The sequence below is a fragment of the Anomaloglossus baeobatrachus genome, chromosome 2 (genome assembly GCF_048569485.1).
Source record: "Anomaloglossus baeobatrachus isolate aAnoBae1 chromosome 2, aAnoBae1.hap1, whole genome shotgun sequence".
NCBI classification, from domain to species: domain Eukaryota; kingdom Metazoa; phylum Chordata; class Amphibia; order Anura; family Aromobatidae; genus Anomaloglossus; species Anomaloglossus baeobatrachus.
Window position 1 is genome coordinate 135,176,325 of NC_134354.1, and position 19,220 is coordinate 135,195,544.

The 19,220-nt window shown below is 50.7% G+C and overlaps 1 protein-coding gene across 2 annotated transcripts in view; it reads right to left on the reverse strand.

The window, feature by feature from the left end:
* The window catches only part of MKS1 (MKS transition zone complex subunit 1), a 121,058-nt gene that overhangs the window by 24,064 nt on the left and 77,774 nt on the right, over positions 1-19,220 (reverse strand). For both annotated transcript variants that reach the window (XM_075335361.1, XM_075335362.1), the window contains 3 exons: positions 9,066-9,108; positions 6,235-6,297; positions 6,005-6,075 (listed from right to left, as the gene is read on the reverse strand). In XM_075335361.1, coding sequence (XP_075191476.1) covers positions 6,005-6,075; positions 6,235-6,297; positions 9,066-9,108 — 177 coding nt within the window. The remainder of the gene's footprint in view (positions 1-6,004; positions 6,076-6,234; positions 6,298-9,065; positions 9,109-19,220) is intronic.

Here is a 19,220-nt window from a genome sequence, read left to right on the forward strand (position 1 = left end):
TGCGGGAAATGTAGATTCTGAGTGCTCTCACCAGATCTAACAAATGTAAATCATTCTCATACCGATGAACTGCATGAGGACAAAACGAAGGCAAAGAGATATCCTGATTAAGATGAAAAGAGGATACCACCTTCGGGAGAAACTCCTGAATGGGACGCAGCACTACCTTGTCCTGGTGGAAGACCAGGAAAGGAGCCTTGGATGACAGCGCTGCTAGCTCAGACACTCTCCGAAGAGATGTGATCGCTACCAGAAAAGCCACTTTCTGTGATAGTCTAGAAAGTGAAACCTCCCTCAGAGGCTCGAAGGGCGGCTTCTGGAGGGCAACTAGTACCCTGTTCAGATCCCATGGATCTAACGGCCGCTTGTACGGGGGTACGATATGGCAAACCCCCTGTAGGAACGTACGCACCTTAGTAAGTCGTGCCAGACGCTTCTGAAAAAAGACGGATAGCGCCGAGACCTGTCCTTTAAGGGAGCCGAGCGACAAACCTTTTTCTAACCCAGATTGCAGGAAAGAAAGAAAGGTAGGCAATGCAAATGGCCAGGGAGAAACTCCCTGAGCAGAGCACCAGGATAAGAATATCCTCCACGTTCTGTGGTAGATTTTAGCGGACGTGGGCTTCCTAGCCTGTCTCATGTTGGCAACGACCCCTTGGGATAATCCTGAAGACTCAATGGCCACACAGTCAGGTTCAGGGCCGCAGAATTCCGATGGAAAAAACGGCCCTTGGGACAGTAAGTCTGGTCGGTCTGGTAGTGCCCACGGTTGGCCGACCGTGAGATGCCACAGATCCGGATACCACGCCCTCCTTGGCCAGTCTGGGGCGACGAGTATGACGCGGCTGCAGTCGGATCTGATCTTGCGTAGCACTCCGGGCAAGAGTGCCAGAGGTGGAAACACATAAGGGAGCCGGAACTGCGACCAATCTTGCACTAAGGCGTCTGCCGCCAGAGCTCTGTGATCGCGAGACCGTGCCATGAAGGTTGGGACCTTGTTGTTGTGCCGGGACGCCATTAGGTCGACGTCCGGCCTTCCCCAACGGCGACAGATTTCCTGAAACACGTCCGGGTGAAGGGACCATTCCCCTGCGTCCATGCCCTGGCGACTGAGGAAGTCTGCTTCCCAGTTTTCTACGCCGGGGATGTGAACTGCGGATATGGTGGAGGCCGTGGCTTCCACCCACATCAGAATCCGCCGGACTTCCTGGAAGGCTTGCCGACTGCGTGTCCCCCCTTGGTGGTTGAGGTATGCCACCACTGTGGAGTTGTCCGACTGAAATTCGGATCTGCCTTCCTTCCAGCCACTGCTGGAAGGCTAGTAGGGCAAGATACACTGCTCTGATTACCAGAACATTGATCTGAAGGGTGGACTCCTGCTGAGTCCACGTACCCTGAGCCCTGTGGTGGAGAAAAACTGCTCCCCACCCTGACAGACTCGCGTCTGTCGTGACCACCGCCCAAGACGGTGGTAGGAAGGATCTTCCCTGTGATAATGAGGTGGGAAGAAGCCACCATTGCAGAGAGTCCTTGCCGTCTGTGAAAGGGATACTTTCCTGATCAGGGATGTTGACTTCCCGTCCCATTGGCGGAGAATGTCCCATTGAAGTGGACGCAGATGAAACTGCGCAAACGGAACCGCCTCCATTGCCGCCACCATCTTCCCGAGGAAGTGCATGAGGCGTCTTAAGGAGTGCGACTGACCTTGAAGGAGAGTCTGCACCCCAGTCTGTAGTGACCGCTGCTTGTCCAGCGGAAGCTTCACTATCGCTGAGAGGGTATGAAACTCCATGCCAAGATACGTTAGTGATTGGGTCGTGACAGGTTTGACTTTGAGAAGTTGATGATCCACCCGAACGTCTGGAGAGTCTCCAGCGCAACATTCAGTCTGAGTTGGCATGCCTCTTGAGAGGGTGCCTTGACAAGTAGATCGTCCAAGTAAGGGATCACAGAGTGTCCCTGTGAGTGCAAGACTGCTACCACTGCCGCCATGACCTTGGTGAACACCCGTGAGGCTGTCGCCAGACCGAATGGCAGAGCTACGAACTGAAGATGGTCGTCTCCTATCACGAAACGTAGAAAAAACAGTGGTGCTCTGTAGCAATCGGCACGTGGAGATAAGCATCTTTGATGTCTATTGATGCTAGGAAATTTCCTTGAGACATTGAGGCAATGACGGAGCGGAGGGTATCATCCGGAACCGCCTGGCCTCCACGTGCTTGTTCAGCAGTTTTAGGTCCAGAACGGAACGGAAAGAGCCATCCTTTTTTGGCACCACAACCAGATTGGAGGAAAACCGTGTCTTGTTCCTGAAGAGGAACAGGGAATACCACTCCTTCTGCCTGCAGAAGAGCATCGGCTCGGTGGGGAGGTGGGGACGTTCTGAAGAATCGAGTCGGAGGACGAGAACAGAACTCTGTCCTGTGCACGTGGGCACACTGTCCCTCACCCACCGGTCTGTGACCTGTGGCAGCTAAATGTCGCCAAAGGCGAGCGAGTCTGCCATCAACCGCGGATGCGGAGAGATGAGAGAGCTGAGAGTCATGAGGAGACCGCCTTGGTAGCGGTTCCTCCGGCTGCCTTCCTTGAGCGTGATTGAGCCCGGCCGGAAGCTGAGCCCCTCTGAGGCTTTTCAGCCCTTTTGGACGAGGACAATTGGGACCTGCCCGGGCCTGGGAAGGACCGAAACCTCGACTGTCCTTCCAGGACAGCATTAATAGGGTAAGTCGCAATGCAGACATTGCGAGGTTACGGACGCCCCTGCGGCACAGATGTACATGTGCTCAAGACCAGCTGCGCAAGAACAGCTGAAAAGCTTAGGGTGCCCATACGGCTGTGAATGCCGGAGCAACCGACACGCCGACAGCCTCATAGACAGATTTCAACCAGAGTCCATCTGTCTGTCAATGGCATCTTTAAGTGAAGTCCCATCTCCACTGCAACTATGGCTCTAGCCGCAAGCCTGGAGATTGGAGAATCCACCTTTGGACCCTGGGTCCAGCGCTTGACCACGTCAGGGGGGAAGGGATAACGTGTATCCTTAATCCGTTTGGAGGAAACGCTTCTCTGGGAAGCGTGGTGTTCCTGGACTGCTTCTCTGAAGTCAGCGTGGCCAGAACAATACTCAATATACGTTTGAGCCACTGAAATGGGACTTCTCCTGCTGTGAAGCTGACTCCTCCGCTGGGGGAGCTGAGGGAGAAAAATCCAACATTCCATTGATGGACGCTATAGGATCATTCCTTATGGCGTCACCATCCGGTGTATCCGGATTGAGAGCGGTGTCAGGATCAAAGTCCTGATGAGCTACGTCTCCAAATGAGGGTGGCCAGGGAGCAATGATCCAGATTGCCCATGGCCTGTCCGGACTGCAAGTCTCTATCCCATTGCAACTCCGTCCCTGTCCTTGGACAGGGTTGAGAGGTGGTTCCTTTGGCCACGTCAAGTAGAGACCCCGGCTGACCAAGTGCTACAGGGGAGCATTGCACACAATGGGGTTCAGTGCCGTGGAACAGTATCACATGCAGTAAAAACAGCAACGAAAGCCTGTGTTGCTTATATGCTGCTGCCGACTAGCCATCTAGGAGTATAGAGCCAAGAATGGCGACCGTACAGTGCAATGTATAGCATACAAGCATAAAGTACAAATGAACACTGCAGCACATGCAATACAAGCAGCATAGAAAGCCTGTGCCTTGGCACCCCTGCTTTTCTGCTGCTGTAGACTAGCCATCTAGGGGAATATAGCCCAGAATAGCGACCATACAGTGCAATGTATAGCATACAAGCATAAGTACAAATGAACACTGCAACACCTGCAATACAAGCAGCATAGAAAAAAACCTGTGCCTCAGCACCCTTGCTTTTCTGCTGCTGTAGTCTAGCCATTCTATGGCGAATATAGCCAAGACTAGCGACCGTACAGTGCAGTGTATAGCATACAAGCATAAATACACATGAACACTTCAGTACGTGCAATACAAGCAGCATAGAAAGCCTGTGCCTTAGCACCCCTGCTTTCCTGCTGCTGATGTGTCGCCATCTAAGAGGGCATATAGCCAAAAATAGCGACCTATGCAGTGTAAGCCTAAAATACAAATGGACTACTGCGGTATTTAGTGTCAGCACTTCAGGTGCCGCTTACCGCCCGCCTATAAGCGGGTGTGTGGTCGCCCTAGTCCTGTGCCTGGTTGCCCAGAGTCCGTTCTCTCAGCTCGGACTGCAGGAATGGCTGCCGGCGTCCTTCTCCAGCTCGTGTGAGTAGGGGCGGGCCGTGGGCGTGCCCCAAGTCAGAGCGGGAAACCGGCGTCCCACAGTGTCCAGTGAGAGGGCTGGAGCATGTAAATAAGGCTCCAGCCCTCGGCGCTGCTAATTGTACAGCGTCTCTCCCCTACCCTGATTGACAGGGTGGGGGCGGGAACGAAGCGGAGCTAGGCCGCAAAAGCCGGGGACTGGATTTATAAGCGCCGCCGCCGTAAAAGCGCGGTCGGCGCTAAGTCCCCGGCGCACTACAAGTCCCAGCCGCGCCGCCGCTCCCGGAGCGTCCGGCGCGGTAGTTCCCAATACATAAAGTCACTCAGCAAGGCTGCAGTGACTGTAACCCTTTACTGTCCCCGGCGCACTAGCACACCCAGCAAGTCTGGAGCGTGCTGTGCCTGTGTGTACGGGGACACAGAGTACCTGAATGGTGCAGGGCCATGTCCCTGAACGGTACCCAGCTCCGTATCCAGCAGGTTCAATGGGTCTGTGGATGGAGCCCGGCCTCAGGGCTTTGGGGCCGGTAAGATCCCACTTCCTCAGAGCCCCTCAGGGGGATGGGGAAGGAAAACAGCATGTGGGCTCCAGCCTCCGTACCAGCAATAGGTACCTCAACCTTACAAACCACAAGCGGGGTGAGAAGGGAGCATGCTGGGGGCCCAATATGGGCCCTCTTTTCTTCCATCCGATATAGTCAGCAGCTACTGCTGACTAAACAGTGGAGCTATGCGTGGATGTCTGACCTCCTTCGCACAAAGCAGAAAAACTGGTGAGCCAGTGATCCCACTGGGGGTGTATAGCCAGAAGGGGAGGGGCCTTACACTTTTTAGTGTAATGCTTTGTGTGGCCTCCGGAGGCAGTAGCTATACACCCAATCGTCTGGGTCTCCCAATGGAGCGCCAAAGAAAAGTCTTTTCAATTCAAATTAAGTGCATGATAAAAGTTGTGAACACAGCTAGCACGGCCATCAGCACGTTTCTGGTGGTAAAACCCCCTTATTCTTATGGGGTCATATAAAACGAAAAATACGGTATTAAGGCCTAAACCACGTGGCATGAAAATTGGAGCAAGTGTAATGCGATAAAACATCGCATTCCACTCGGACCAATATTAACCTATGTGCCAGCACCCATGAGAGATTATTTTCGCAGCCCTAATCGGACCGAGAAAACAATCGCAGCATGCTGCGGGTGTAATGCGATTCTTGTTTTTCTCGCACCCATTCAAGTCTATGGGCCGAGAGAAAAATCGCAGTGCCCTCGCATTACACCAGTGTACCGCGAGTGCAGAGCGAGAATGGCAATAGCCGGCTACAGAGGAGAAAGGGAGATAAATCCCTCCCTCCCCTCCTCAGTGCCGGCCCGCCCCTTCTCACCACTGGCTCGCCCCTCCTCAGTGCTGGCCCGCCCCCCGCAGCAGTGGCCTGATCGCATGATCGTACCTCAGTCGCACTGACACTCGAATGACACTTGGCTCCAACTGTGCTGCCAGCGTAAGCCGAGTGTCATGCGAGAATCACACTAAGCCCCGTGTGGCCCCGGCCTAATCTTAATGCTTTGGCAAATATCTGTAATACAACTATACTTTTGTCTGGATGTGATACATTACATGGTTCCCTAAAAACAACTTTGTGTCAATCTTATGTCGGCAGTGAACCATAATATTGCAGCGGTTCATGAAATACCATAACCTGCCATGGAATAATCCCTTTAATGATAGTACATAAAACCGGACAGCAGGCACTTACCCTTCCTTGAGTTTTAGATCTGCAGCTTTGAGTTACACCTGAAAGTTCTTGAAAAGCAGGACTGGACCAGTCTGCAAAGTGAATTTAAGGAAATAATATGGAAGCGTCAGTAAAATATGCTGGCTTTAGACTCTGACATTGCCCAGACCCAGTCTTAAGATATGAAAGAAGGGTATTAAAGTTCTACTATAATAACCAGACTTTTACATATTGCTATTCAGATAACTTACGTTTTGGTAGCTCCATGAAGAAATGAATATAGAGGTTATCATGCTCATAGTCATGTGCAGACACTGAGGTGAGACAAAATTAGAAACAAAATAAAAATGTTAATGAGCTGCTCTAAATATACACTTTAAAAGGGTTATATACTACCAGGACAACACCTTGTGATCCTCTTGTTTCCCCCAGTTAAAATAAAAGACCCTGTACTCATCTCATGTTATGGTGCAGTTCCAGCGCTGTCAGGAATAATGGTTCGGGGACTGCGTCCAATCACCAACGGCTTCCTTCTCCCCGCCTTCGGAACAAATGAGGTCACCAACAGGAAGTGACGCTGCGGCTGCCACACACTTCCTGATAATTGCTCATTTGGTCTGAAGGTGTGGCAAGAGAAGTCACAGGTGATTGGACGCAGGGTTCACGTGATGTCACAGGCCTAATTAGCATAGGGACAGCGAGGTTTATAAGTAGATTTAAAAAACCCCAAAACAAAACAAAAACAAAACACATTGATATTCCTAAATAGCGCTATGCAGGAGAGGGAATTTAGGCATACACCTATGAATGCTGCTGGATTGGAGGTATAAGGGACCTGACAGATTTCCTTTAACATCAGCTGCTTGGATACATTTTACAGGTTCGGGGGTTTTCCTTATGCTCACTTTTGACCGTAGGCGCCGCTCACATCAGCGTTATTTTGCCGCAGGGCCAGAACCGGTACAAATGTGTTTCAGCTCAATTCACCTCCAATGGAGTCGCGGCGGGATGAGGTCACATGTTGCCGCGATTCCATAGGGAATGAATGGAGCTGAAACGCATTTGTACCGAATCCGGCCCTGCAGCAAAATACCGCTGATGTGAGCGCGGCCTTACAATCATCTGCATTTAACGTTTGTAAGATCACATTGTTCATCATGACCCTCCTAATAGCTATTCATGTGCTACTGGCTAAATACTTAGGCTATGTGCCCACGCTGCGGAAAATGCGCGGATTTTGCCGCGGATTTCTCACGGAAAAGCCGCGGATTTCCCGAAAATCTGCAGCTCAGGCACTTCCCAGCCATTTCTATGGCATTTTGGAAATGCTGTGCCCACGCTGCGGATTTTTCCGCAGCGGATTTCGTGCGGATTTTGATCCGGAAAAATCTGCAACATGTCAATTATTGTTGCGGATTTTCATCCAGATTTTGGCTTTAAAATTGGGGAAAAAAAAAAAAAATCCACACCAAAATCTGCATCAAATCCGCGGCAAATCCACACCTTTGAAAAGGTGCGGATTTTGCGGGAAAGCTGCGGATTTTGATGCAGAAAAATCCGCAGCTACATTCTCCCGTGGACACATAGCCTTAGTCACAACACTGTAGGTCTATGAAAATGGTAGCTGGCTTAAATCACAAGAACTACAGACTATTATTTCTCAGAAAGTGTGCTGATGCCTAACATTGGGCTATGTGCACGCAATAATTTTTTTTTTTATTTTTCAAAGAGAACCTATCACTGGATGTTTATAATACTCACCTAACGGTCGGTGCGGAGCAGACTGGTCAAATGGCCGTCTTCGTTCTCCAGGTCCGTGCCTCCTCTTTCAGCCATCTTTGTCCTCCTTCTTCTGATACTAGTGTAGATGACGCGTTCTACATAATCTACACTAACCGACATTGAAATCCCGGGCGGATCAAAGTGCGCCTGCGCAGGACCTCAATGTCGGATAGTGTAAATGATGTAGAATTTGTCATCCATGCTAATGTCAGAAGAATGAGGAAAGAAATGGCCGAAAGAGGAGGCGCGGACCCAGAGAACTGATATCCCCTTCCAACATGTCTGCTCCGCACCGACCGTTAGGCGAGTATTATAAACATCTGGTGACAGGTTCCCTTTAAAGCATACGGCGCCTGGAACAAGCCTAAAAAAGTGCTGCAAAGCCACTGCAAAAAAATGAACATAATGAATAGAAAAGTAAAAATGACATTACTGGGCACGTTCAATCTTTCGTTACTTGTTCTAACTGATTTAAGGGTCAAAAAACGTGAAGGGTCTAAAAGGAGGAGAATGCTGATTCTTCAGGCTGCTCGCCAGCTATAGTTCAAAACCAAAAGCTAAAGACGCTGAGAGCAGAGCGGACGCAAAAACTACAGCAAAAAGTCAGGGAAAACGCTCCAGTTTTCATTCCTGAACTGGCTTACCCTAGGAAATTGTTGGCGGGTGCATAAGCGTCTTCAAGACATTGTGTACACAAACACTTAGGCCATGTGCCCACGGGAGATCGCACCTGTGGACTTTTCTGCAGGTTCACGCAGCAACTCCCCAGAATCCGCAGCTATCCATTGCTGCGGTATTTCTGCGGAATTAGTGCGGATTTCGTGCGGAATTCATGCGGAATTCCCGCCCTGTATCTTCATAGTGGAAAGGCAGGAATTCCACAGATAATTCCGCATGAATAATTGACATGCAGTTACGTGCGGCTGCGGGAAATCCACAGCATTTTCCGCAGCCGCAAATACCGCAGCATTGATACAGCATTCCCCAAATCCTATAGGATAACATGGGAAGTGTCTGTACTTGCGTAAACCTGAGGATTTATCTGGAAAATCCACGGGTTTTCCACAGCAAAATCCATAGTTACTTTATCCCGTGGGCACAGGGCCTAACACTTCTGCACAGTCTCCTCTATTGAGTAGGTGGGCAGAGGCTGGTGATCTGAGGGTCTCACTGCCTATTCAAAACTGCAGTGCCATGCTGATGAAAAGCACAAAGTTACAAAGACCAAAAGGTCAGTGTAGATTTGTTGCTACTGTAACAAGAACACATCACAAAGTAGTGCAGTAAGTAAGTCACTTACCGATCTCCCCATTTATAAAAACTCGCAAAGCTCCACTGGGCGGCTGGAAAGGAAAAATGGGTATTTAACGAATAAAATAACAAAAAATGTAACATTCTTATGTGTAATTTGTTATTCTGCTATACAACAAAGGTCAACTGTGCATCCAAGAAAGCAAAATACAGAGGACGGAATTCATCACACAAATTTCACTAAAAAACTAGCTTAGGAAGGTCACTAAATTTTGCCTTGTAGGACGGAGAAACCGCGTGATCCAATAGAAAAGTAATATAAATGATCATATATGCTCATCTCGGTGGAAGAAAAAAGGCATTTAGATGACCACTGCTGCAGATCCATAGGCTCAAAGAGCTGACAAGTATGAGAGAGGGACCATTAGTGGTTATTCCGCGCTGCCGGGCAATAATGATGCTGGGTGTTATTCACAAAAGATGGTTCATTGATTCAACGCATTTCGAAGCTGCCTTAAAACGCATTGAACCAATAAACCACTGTTTTGAATAACGCACAGCATCATTATTGACCAGCAGCACCGGATAACTACCAATCATCTCTCTCCCCTAATTTTTGCCTGGTGCACAGTTGTGCTCAAATTTTAAGACATTGCTGTTTAATGGGAATCTGTCACCAGGTTTTTGCTACAACATTTGAGCACAGCATGATGTAGGGGCAGAAACCCTGAATTCAGCGATGAAATCGCTTACCGGGCTGCTTGTATTTGTGATAAAATTCCTGTTTTTTCTGCTGTAAACCTACCAGTGCTCTGAATGCTGAGCTCTATGTAACCCCGACCACAGCACTAATTGACACCTTTTTGTGTATACTGTGTATAGGCCCGCAAGAATTTCCTGTTGCAATTACTCATTTCCTCATGGCTAGTGGGAAGCGCTTGAGGGGCTTGCATGAAAGGATGGCGGTAATCAGAACGAAGGGTGGACGACTGACCTGAATGGAATTTACATTTTCAAGAAGAATTTGCAAAGGGCATTATAAGAGTAGTGGGAGAGCAAAAGAAGGGAATTTTGTTTACTTTCCGTAAATTCCTTTTCTTCTAGCTCCTATTGGGAGACCCAGACAATTGGGGTGTATAGCTTCTGCCTCCGGAGGCCACACAAAGTATTACACTTTAAAAAGTGTAACCCCTCCCCTCTGCCTATACACCCTCCCGTGCATCACGGGCCCATCAGTTTTGGTGCCAAAGCAGGAAGGAGGAAACTTATAAATTGGTCTAAGGTAAATTCAATCCGAAGGATGTTCGGAGAACTGAAACCATGAACCAAAAGAACAATTCAACATGAACAACATGTGTACACAAAAGAACAACAGCCCGAAGGGAACAGGGGCGGGTGCTGGGTCTCCCAATAGGAGCTAGAAGAAAAGGAATTTACGGTAAGTAAACAAAATTCCCTTCTTCTTTGTCGCTCCATTGGGAGACCCAGACAATTGGGACGTCCAAAAGCAGTCCCTGGGTGGGTAAAAGAATACCTCGATAAAAAGAGCCGAAAAACGGCCCCCTCTTACAGGTGGGCAACCGCCGCCTGAAGGACTCGCCTACCTAGGCTGGCATCTGCCGAAGCATAGGCATGCACCTGATAGTGTTTCGTGAAAGTGTGCAGACTCGACCAGGTAGCCGCCTGACACACCTGCTGAGCCGTAGCCTGGTGTCGCAATGCCCAGGATGCACCTACGGCTCTGGTAGAATGGGCTTTCAGCCCTGAAGGAATCGGAAGCCCAGAAGAACGGTAGGCTTCAAGAATCGGTTCCTTGATCCACCGAGCCAAGGTTGACTTGGAAGCCTGCGACCCCTTACGCTGGCCAGCGACAAGGACAAAGAGCGCATCCGAACGGCGCAGGGGCGCCGTGCGAGAAATGTAGAGCCGGAGTGCTCTCACCAGATCTAACAAGTGCAAATCCTTTTCACATTGGTGAACTGGATGAGGGCAAAAAGAAGGTAAGGAGATATCCTGATTGAGATGAAAAGGGGATACCACCTTAGGGAGAAATTCCGGGACCGGACGCAGAACCACCTTATCCTGGTGAAACACCAGGAAAAGGGCTTTGCATGACAGCGCTGCTAGCTCAGACACTCTCCGAAGTGATGTGACTGCCACTAGGAAGGCCACCTTCTGCGAAAGGCGTGATAGAGAGACATCTCGCATCGGCTCGAAAGGTGGTTTCTGAAGAGCCGTTAGCACCCTGTTAAGATCCCAGGGTTCCAGCGGACGCTTGTAAGGTGGGACTATGTGGCAAACTCCCTGCAGGAACGTGCGGACCTGCGGAAGCCTGGCTAGACGCTTTTGAAAAAACACGGAAAGCGCCGATACTTGTCCCTTGAGAGAGCCGAGAGACAAACCCTTGTCCATTCCGGATTGAAGGAAAGAAAGAAAAGTGGGTAAGGCAAACGGCCAGGGGGTAAAACCCCGATCAGCGCACCAGGATAAGAAGATCCTCCAAGCCCTGTGATAGATCTTGGCGGACGTTGGTTTCCTGGCCTGTCTCATGGTGGCAATGACATCTTGAGATAACCCTGAGGACGCTAGGAGCCAGGACTCAATGGCCACACAGTCAGGTTGAGGGCCGCAGAATTCAGATGGAAAAATGGCCCTTGAGACAGCAAGTCTGGACGGTCTGGGAGTGCCCACGGTTGACCCACCGTGAGGTGCCACAGATCCGGGTACCACGACCTCCTCGGCCAGTCTGGAGCGACGAGGATGGCGCGGCGGCAGTCGGACCTGATCTTGCGTAACACTCTGGGCAGCAGTGCCAGAGGAAGAAATACATAAGGCAGTCGAAACTGCGACCAATCCTGAACTAATGCGTCCGCTGCCAGAGCTCTGTGATCTTGAGACCGTGCCATGAATGCCGGGACTTTGTTGTTGTGCCGAGACGCCATGAGGTCGACGTCCGGCGTTCCCCAGCGGCAACAGATCTCTTGAAACACGTCCGGGTAAAGAGACCATTCCCCTGCGTCCATGCCCTGGCGACTGAGAAAGTCTGTTTCCCAGTTTTCTACGCCCGGGATGTGAACTGCGGAGATGGTGGAGGCTGTGGCTTCCGCCCACAGCAGAATCCGCCGAACTTCTTGGAAGGCTTGACGACTGCGTGTGCCGCCCTGGTGGTTGATGTACGCGACCGCCGTGGCGTTGTCCGACTGTATTCGGATCTGCCTGCCCTCCAGCCACCGCTGGAACGCCTTTAGGGCTAGATACACTGCCCTTATCTCCAGAACATTGATCTGAAGGGAGGACTCTGTCGGAGCCCAGGTTCCCTGAGCCCTGTGGTGGAGGAAGACCGCTCCCCACCCTGACAGACTCGCGTCCGTCGTGACCACAGCCCAGGATGGGGGCAGGAAGGATTTTCCCTTCGACAAAGAAGTGGGAAGAAGCCACCACTGAAGAGAGGTTTTGGCTGCCAGTGAAAGAGAGACGTTCCTGTCTAGGGACGTCGACCTCCTGTCCCATTTGCGGAGAATGTCCCATTGAAGTGAACACAGATGAAACTGCGCAAAGGGAACTGCCTCCATTGCTGCCACCATCTTCCCTAGGAAGTGCATGAGGCGCCTCAAGGGGTGTGACTGGGCCCGAAGGAGAGATTGCACCCCTGTCTGCAGTGAACGCTGTTTGTCCAGCGGAAGCTTCACTATCGCTGAGAGAGTATGAAACTCCATCCCGAGGTAAGTCAGTGATTGGGTCGGTGTCAATTTTGACTTTGGGAAATTGATGATCCACCCGAACCTCTGGAGAGTCTCCAGAGCAATGGTCAGGCTGTGTTGACATGCCACCCGGGAGGGTGCCTTGACTAGAAGATCGTCTAAGTAAGGGATCACCGAGTGGCCCTGAGAGTGTAGGACCGCCACCACTGCTGCCATGACCTTGGTGAAGACCCGTGGGGCTGTCGCCAGGCCGAAAGGCAGTGCCACGAACTGAAGGTGTTCGTCCCCGATGGCGAAACGCAGGAAGCGTTGATGCTCTGGTGCAATCGGCACATGGAGATAAGCATCCCTGATGTCGATTGATGCTAGGAAGTCTCCTTGGGACATCGAGGCGATGACAGAACGGAGAGATTCCATCCGGAACCGTCTGGTTCTCACGTGTCTGTTGAGCAGTTTGAGGTCCAGAACGGGACGGAATGATCAGTCCTTTTTTGGCACCACGAACAAGTTGGAGTAAAAACCGCGACCACGTTCTTGAAGGGGAACGGGGATCACAACTCCTTCTGCCTTCAGAGTGTTCACTGCCTGAAAAAGTGCATCGGCTCGCTCGGGGGGCGGAGATGTTCTGAAGAAACGAGTCGGAGGACGAGAACTGAGCTCTATCCTGTAACCGTGAGACAGAATGTCTCTCACCCATCGGTCTTGGACATGTGGCCACCAGGCGTCGCAAAAGCGGGAGAGCCTGCCACCGACCGAGGATGCGGTTTGGGGAGGCCGAAAGTCATGAGGAGGCCGCCTTGGAGGCGGTTCCTCCGGCGGTCTTTGTAGGACGTGACTTAGACCGCCATGCAGAAGAGTTCCTCTGGCCCTTCTCTGACCTGTTGGACGTGGAGGAATGGGACCTGGCTGAGGGCCGAAAGGACCGAAACCTCGGTTGTATCTTTCGTTGCTGAGGTCTGTTTGGTTTGGACTGGGGTAAGGAAGAGTCCTTTCCCTTGGATTGTTTAATAATTTCGTCCAATTGCTCGCCAAACAAACGGTCGCCAGAAAATGGAAAACCGGTTAAGAACTTCTTGGAAGCAGAGTCTGCCTTCCATTCGCGTAGCCACATGGCCCTGCGGACTGCCACCGAATTGGCGGATGCTACCGCTGTACGGCTCGCAGAGTCCAGGACGGCGTTCATGGCGTAGGACGAAAAGGCTGACGCCTGAGAAGTCAAAGACACAACTTGCGGAGCAGAGGTACGTGTGACCGCATTAATCTCAGACAGACAAGCTGAGATAGCTTGGAGTGCCCACACGGCTGCAAAGGCCGGAGCAAAAGACGCGCCTATGGCTTCATAGATAGATTTCATCAGGAGCTCTATTTGCCTGTCAGTGGCATCCTTGAGCGATGAACCATCTGCCACTGATACTACGGATCTAGCCGCCAGTCTAGAGACTGGAGGATCCACCTTGGGACACTGAGCCCAACCCTTAACTACGTCAGGGGGGAAGGGGTAACGTGTGTCATTAAGGCGCTTAGTAAAGCGCTTGTCCGGAAATGCTCTGTGCTTCTGGACAGCATCTCTGAAGTTAGAGTGATCGAAAAACGCACTCCGTGTACGTTTGGGAAACCTAAACTGGTGCTTCTCCTGCTGCGAAGTCGACTCCTCTATAGGTGGAGTTGGGGGAGAAAGATCTAGCACCTGGTTGATGGACGCTATAAGGTCATTTACTATGGCGTCCCCTTCAGGTGTATCTAGATTGAGAGCAATGTCAGGATCAGAGCCCTGAGCTGCGACCTCCGCTTCATCCTCCAGAGAGTCCTCATGCTGAGACCCCGAACAGCGTGATGAAGTCGGGGAAGGTTCCCAGCGAGCCCGCTTAGCCGGTCTGGGACTGCGGTCCGTGTCGGAGTCCTCACCGTGGGACCTAGGTGTCACCCCAGGAGCACTTTGCTGCGCCGACCGAGAGGGGCCTGGGGGCGATGAACTCACAGTGCCCTGGGCCTGTGTTACCGATCTGGACTGCAAGGCTTCTAGTATCTTAGCAGACCATTTGTCCATAGACTGAGCCATGGACTGTGAAAGCGACTCAGAGAGTTTCTCAGCCAAAACTGCAAACTCTGTCCCTGCCACCTGGACAGTGGAAGCCGGCGGTTCTACCTGAGCCGAGGGTCCCACCAGTGCCCGAGGCTCCGGCTGAGTGAGTGCCACAGGGGCCGAGCATTGCACACAGTGAGGGTAGGTGGAACCTGCAGGTAACATTGGAGCTCGTTCTGAAATCCTCCACCTGCAGAAGTGAGTGTAACAATGGCTGCCAGAGTTCTCAGGGGAGGAGGGAGCCGTGGGCGGTGACTAATAAAGTGCGGGAATCTGGTGCCCCACAGTGCTCAGTGAGGGGGGAGGAGAACACCTAAGTATGCTCCAGCCCTCACTGCCGACGTCCAGTCGACCGTCCCGCCCTTACCCCTGACTGGCAGGCCCGGGGGCGGGAATTATGGTACTAGGCCGCAGAAGCCGGGGACTAAATTTAATAACGCGGCCGACGAACAGGCGCGGTCGGCGCGGTAGTCCCGGTCGTCACAGTAAAACAGCAGCCGCTGCAGCGTCTGTAACACAGGCGCTCCTGCGCCGTCCCCAAGGGGACACAGAGTACCTTTTAGATGCAGGACCTGTCCCTGATGATACCCAGTCTCCTGTCCGTCAGATTCCCCCAGGGGCTGCGGAGGGAGCCCGGTCCTAGTGAAAGGTGACCGGTTAGGATCCCACTTCTCCCAGAGCCTCTAAGGGATGGGGAAGGAAAACGGCATGTGGCTCCAGCCTTTGTACCCGCAATGGGTACCTCAACCTTGACAGCACCGCCGACTTAGTGGGGTGAGAAGGGAGCATGCCGGGGGCCCCGTGGGGGCCCTCTTTTCTTCCATCCGATACAATCAGCAGCTGCTGCTGACTAAAATGTGGAGCTTGCGTGAATGTGTGCCTCCTTCAACACAAAGCATAAAACTGATGGGCCCGTGATGCACGGGAGGGTGTATAGGCAGAGGGGAGGGGTTACACTTTTTAAAGTGTAATACTTTGTGTGGCCTCCGGAGGCAGAAGCTATACACCCAATTGTCTGGGTCTCCCAATGGAGCGACAAAGAAAACCTCTCCTTTGGAGTTTCACATAGGAAGAAAGAAAGAAAATATGATGGGAGCAGCAGAGAAGGAGAGTATCACACTAGCTGATGACAGCTTACCCTACGTGATACAGAAAAATCTGGAGGATACAGAAATCGTTCCAGTACTTCAGGTGGTATGTAGAAGCTGGAGGACACCAGGAGCACTGGGACGCTGCGGGTGGACACTAGGCTAAAAATGGCAACTCGGGGAGAACAGGGCTTGGAGTGAGAACAGCGGGCAAAAGAGCAGCATTGTACTAATAGGCCAGGAGAAGTGACGTCCACAGGGAAGGAGGAGGCAGACCCAGAAAGCAGGTGAGAAAACCCAGGTGCTGGCCGAAATGAGAAAGGGCATGACCTAGCGACGCAATAGGCAGCAGAGAATCCAAGATTTAAATTAGCCATAAGGCCAAGAAGGAGAGCCATAGCATCATGGAAGTGTCTGTGCCTGCCGAAAAAAAGCTATAAAGAGGGATGAGAGCTCACACTGCCCAAATAAAGAGCTGAACTTGGAAATGTAGTAGGGGCAGTGTTTAGTACTCTTGGGCCTAAGTAGAATCCCGATGGTAAGAGGAGGCCTGTTTATTCCGGACCTGTGGAGGAAAAGGGAGTACCTGAAGAGGAGTCAGGCTCCATTTCACAGACACACTACATGGCCATCAAGAACCTCTGGAAGGACTTCCTGGGATCGTGGCCCGCCTTGCTCCAGGCACCAACTCAATGTGGTGTATGATTGGGCCAGAAAGCTAAATGCAAGGACCACCTAAACACTATTGATGCGTTCAGAGTTAGGGTCCTGCCACACAGTCCAGAGAGAGTATCGTGTGACAGGCTTCCCACTGTTCTCTTGCTGGGATAACGGAGTAAGCGGTTACATGCTGTTTCCCTCACATGCCATATTGAAAGAAAAAAGGGAAATGATCATAAAAACAACAAAATTCAAGGTAGAGCTGGGTATGGACGCAGACACCAAGCTAAAACGGATTGCTTTGTGCCAGTCGGTGGGTGCAAGCTGCTGAGGAGTATTTTCTATTTGCATAGTGTCAGCCTCCTTGTGGCAGCATATCCTTGATTTTCCTGTGTCCTCCAATGCAGAAAGAGAAATTCCATGTGCGGTGAAAAACCCCAGCAATTTTTTCCATTGTATGGTAAAAATGACCTGGCAATATAATTATTCAAGACAGTACAAATACAGTGATGATCTTTTCCAGTTATTTTTTTTTTATTATTTTAGCAGTAAAAAAAAAAAAAAATCGGAAATTTGTGCAAATCTCTTTGGCCTGTATCACCATTTTCTGAATTTTGAGAACTTTTTTTTTTAAATTTCAACGAAGCTGGGTGAGGGCTTGTTTTTTGTGCCATTTACGTGTGCATGATTGATTTATGAAATAAAATTAAAAGGACGGTTACCCTTTAAGAAATTGTAGACAGAAATTATTGATACAAGTAGTTAGATACCTGATAACAGCATTATGAAAAAGGGAGAAAATTAACTTTATTTCTCCCAAAAGCTGCCGGCTTTCAGTTATGCAGGCGTGCCAGGAGCATTTAGTCACCGCTCACACCACTGATAGCAGTGGCTGTAAGCATGGCCCGGCTCTGACTGACAGCCTGCTCTGTACTGATGCAATGTGGAGTGGCCAAGCGCCTTCATAACACTATTAACCTGCAGATTAACCATATCTCTGCAGGTAATAGCTTTATTGGCCAAGACAGGTTCCCTTTAATCTCATGCACTGCAAGCAATCTTGTAAAAAAATCTTGCAAAGAAAACAGAATATAATCTGTTTTGCTTGTCTGAGGTTGCAGAGCTTAGTCAAGGAGCCAAGTCTTAAATTGCACCTATTACACTTGTGTAGGTACCTTTGCCATTTAGTAAAATATAATAGGCATTCACTTACTTTAACACGAACCTAAATAGGACTAATTAAAACTGTCCCTTAACAATGTACGAAGGACTTAAAAGGGGTTGTCCACTACTCGGATAATCCCTTCTCAATCCCTATGTTTGCCTCGTTAAAACAACGACACTTATGGTGGTGTCACACACAGCGACGACGACATCGCTGCTAAGTCGCCAGTTTCTGTGACGTAGCAACGACCTCAACAGCGACATCGCTGTGTGTGACACATAACAATCAGACCCCTGCTGCGAAATCGCTGCTCGCTCCTGAATATTCCAGGTCATATTTTGATCGCTGCTATCCCGCTGCGCCACATGCATCCTTGTGTTTGACACCGCATCAGCGACGATCGCGACGACGCTGAAGGCAGTGACGTAGGACTGAAAGCAGGACAAGGGCGTGTTTTTGCGGTGTATTTTACAACGCCCCCACGACTCCGATTGGTGGTCATAACAGCGTTCCTATTGGGTAACTTGCCGAAGGCGTTACAGTGATTTAATTCTTTAAGTTCCATTCTTTGTTCCACGTAGTAGAGTCTCTGTCTGGTGTCGCTAGTGTGTCGTTCTAGGTGTCTTCCTTTGTTTGGCACGGTCACCCAATCAGGCGCCGCTGTAGTGATCACCAATCGGAACAGAGGGGCGTGAAAAAGGCAACACAAAGGCGCTGTAGCGATCACCAATCGGAACAGAGGGGCGTGAAAAGAGGCAACGCAAAACATGTCTATTGGTAAACACCACGCCTCTATCAAGGTCTGAGTCGTCGTACAGCGACGCGTGTGACACGTCCCAATGACCGTCGAGGTTGATATGATCGCTGCTCTGTCGCTGCTTAAAATTACATGTTTGACAGCTAACTAGCGATCATGTAAGGTTGCTGTTACGTCACAGGAAGAAGGGAATTTTGTTTACTTACCGTAAATTCCTTTTCTTCTAGCTCCCAATGGGTACCTCAACCTTAACAAACACCGCCGACAAAAGTGGGGTGAGAAGGGAGCATGCTGGGAGCCCTAGTATGGGCCCTCTTTTCTTCCATCCGACATAGTCAGCAGCTGCTGCTGACTAAACAGTGGAGCTATGCGTGGATGTCTGACCTCCTTCGCACAAAGCATGAAAACTGAGGAGCCCGTGATCCCACGGGGGGTGTATAGGCAGAAGGGGAGGGGCTTTACACTTTTAAGTGTAATACTTTGTGTGGCCTCCGGAGGCAGTAGCTATACACCCAATTGTCTGGGTCTCCCAATGGAGCGACAAAGAAATGGTGACGTAACAGCGACGTCGTTGTCGCTGTTGTTGTGTGTGAACCCATACTCCCCTCCGGGGCTCAATCAGCGCTGGCTTCACTCTTCCCACCTTCGAACAAATGGAACATCAGAAAGAAGTCATAGCTGCAGCTGGACGCAAACTTCCTACTGATGTTTGATACGTGCGAAGGTGAGGATAGTGAAGCCAGCGCTGAT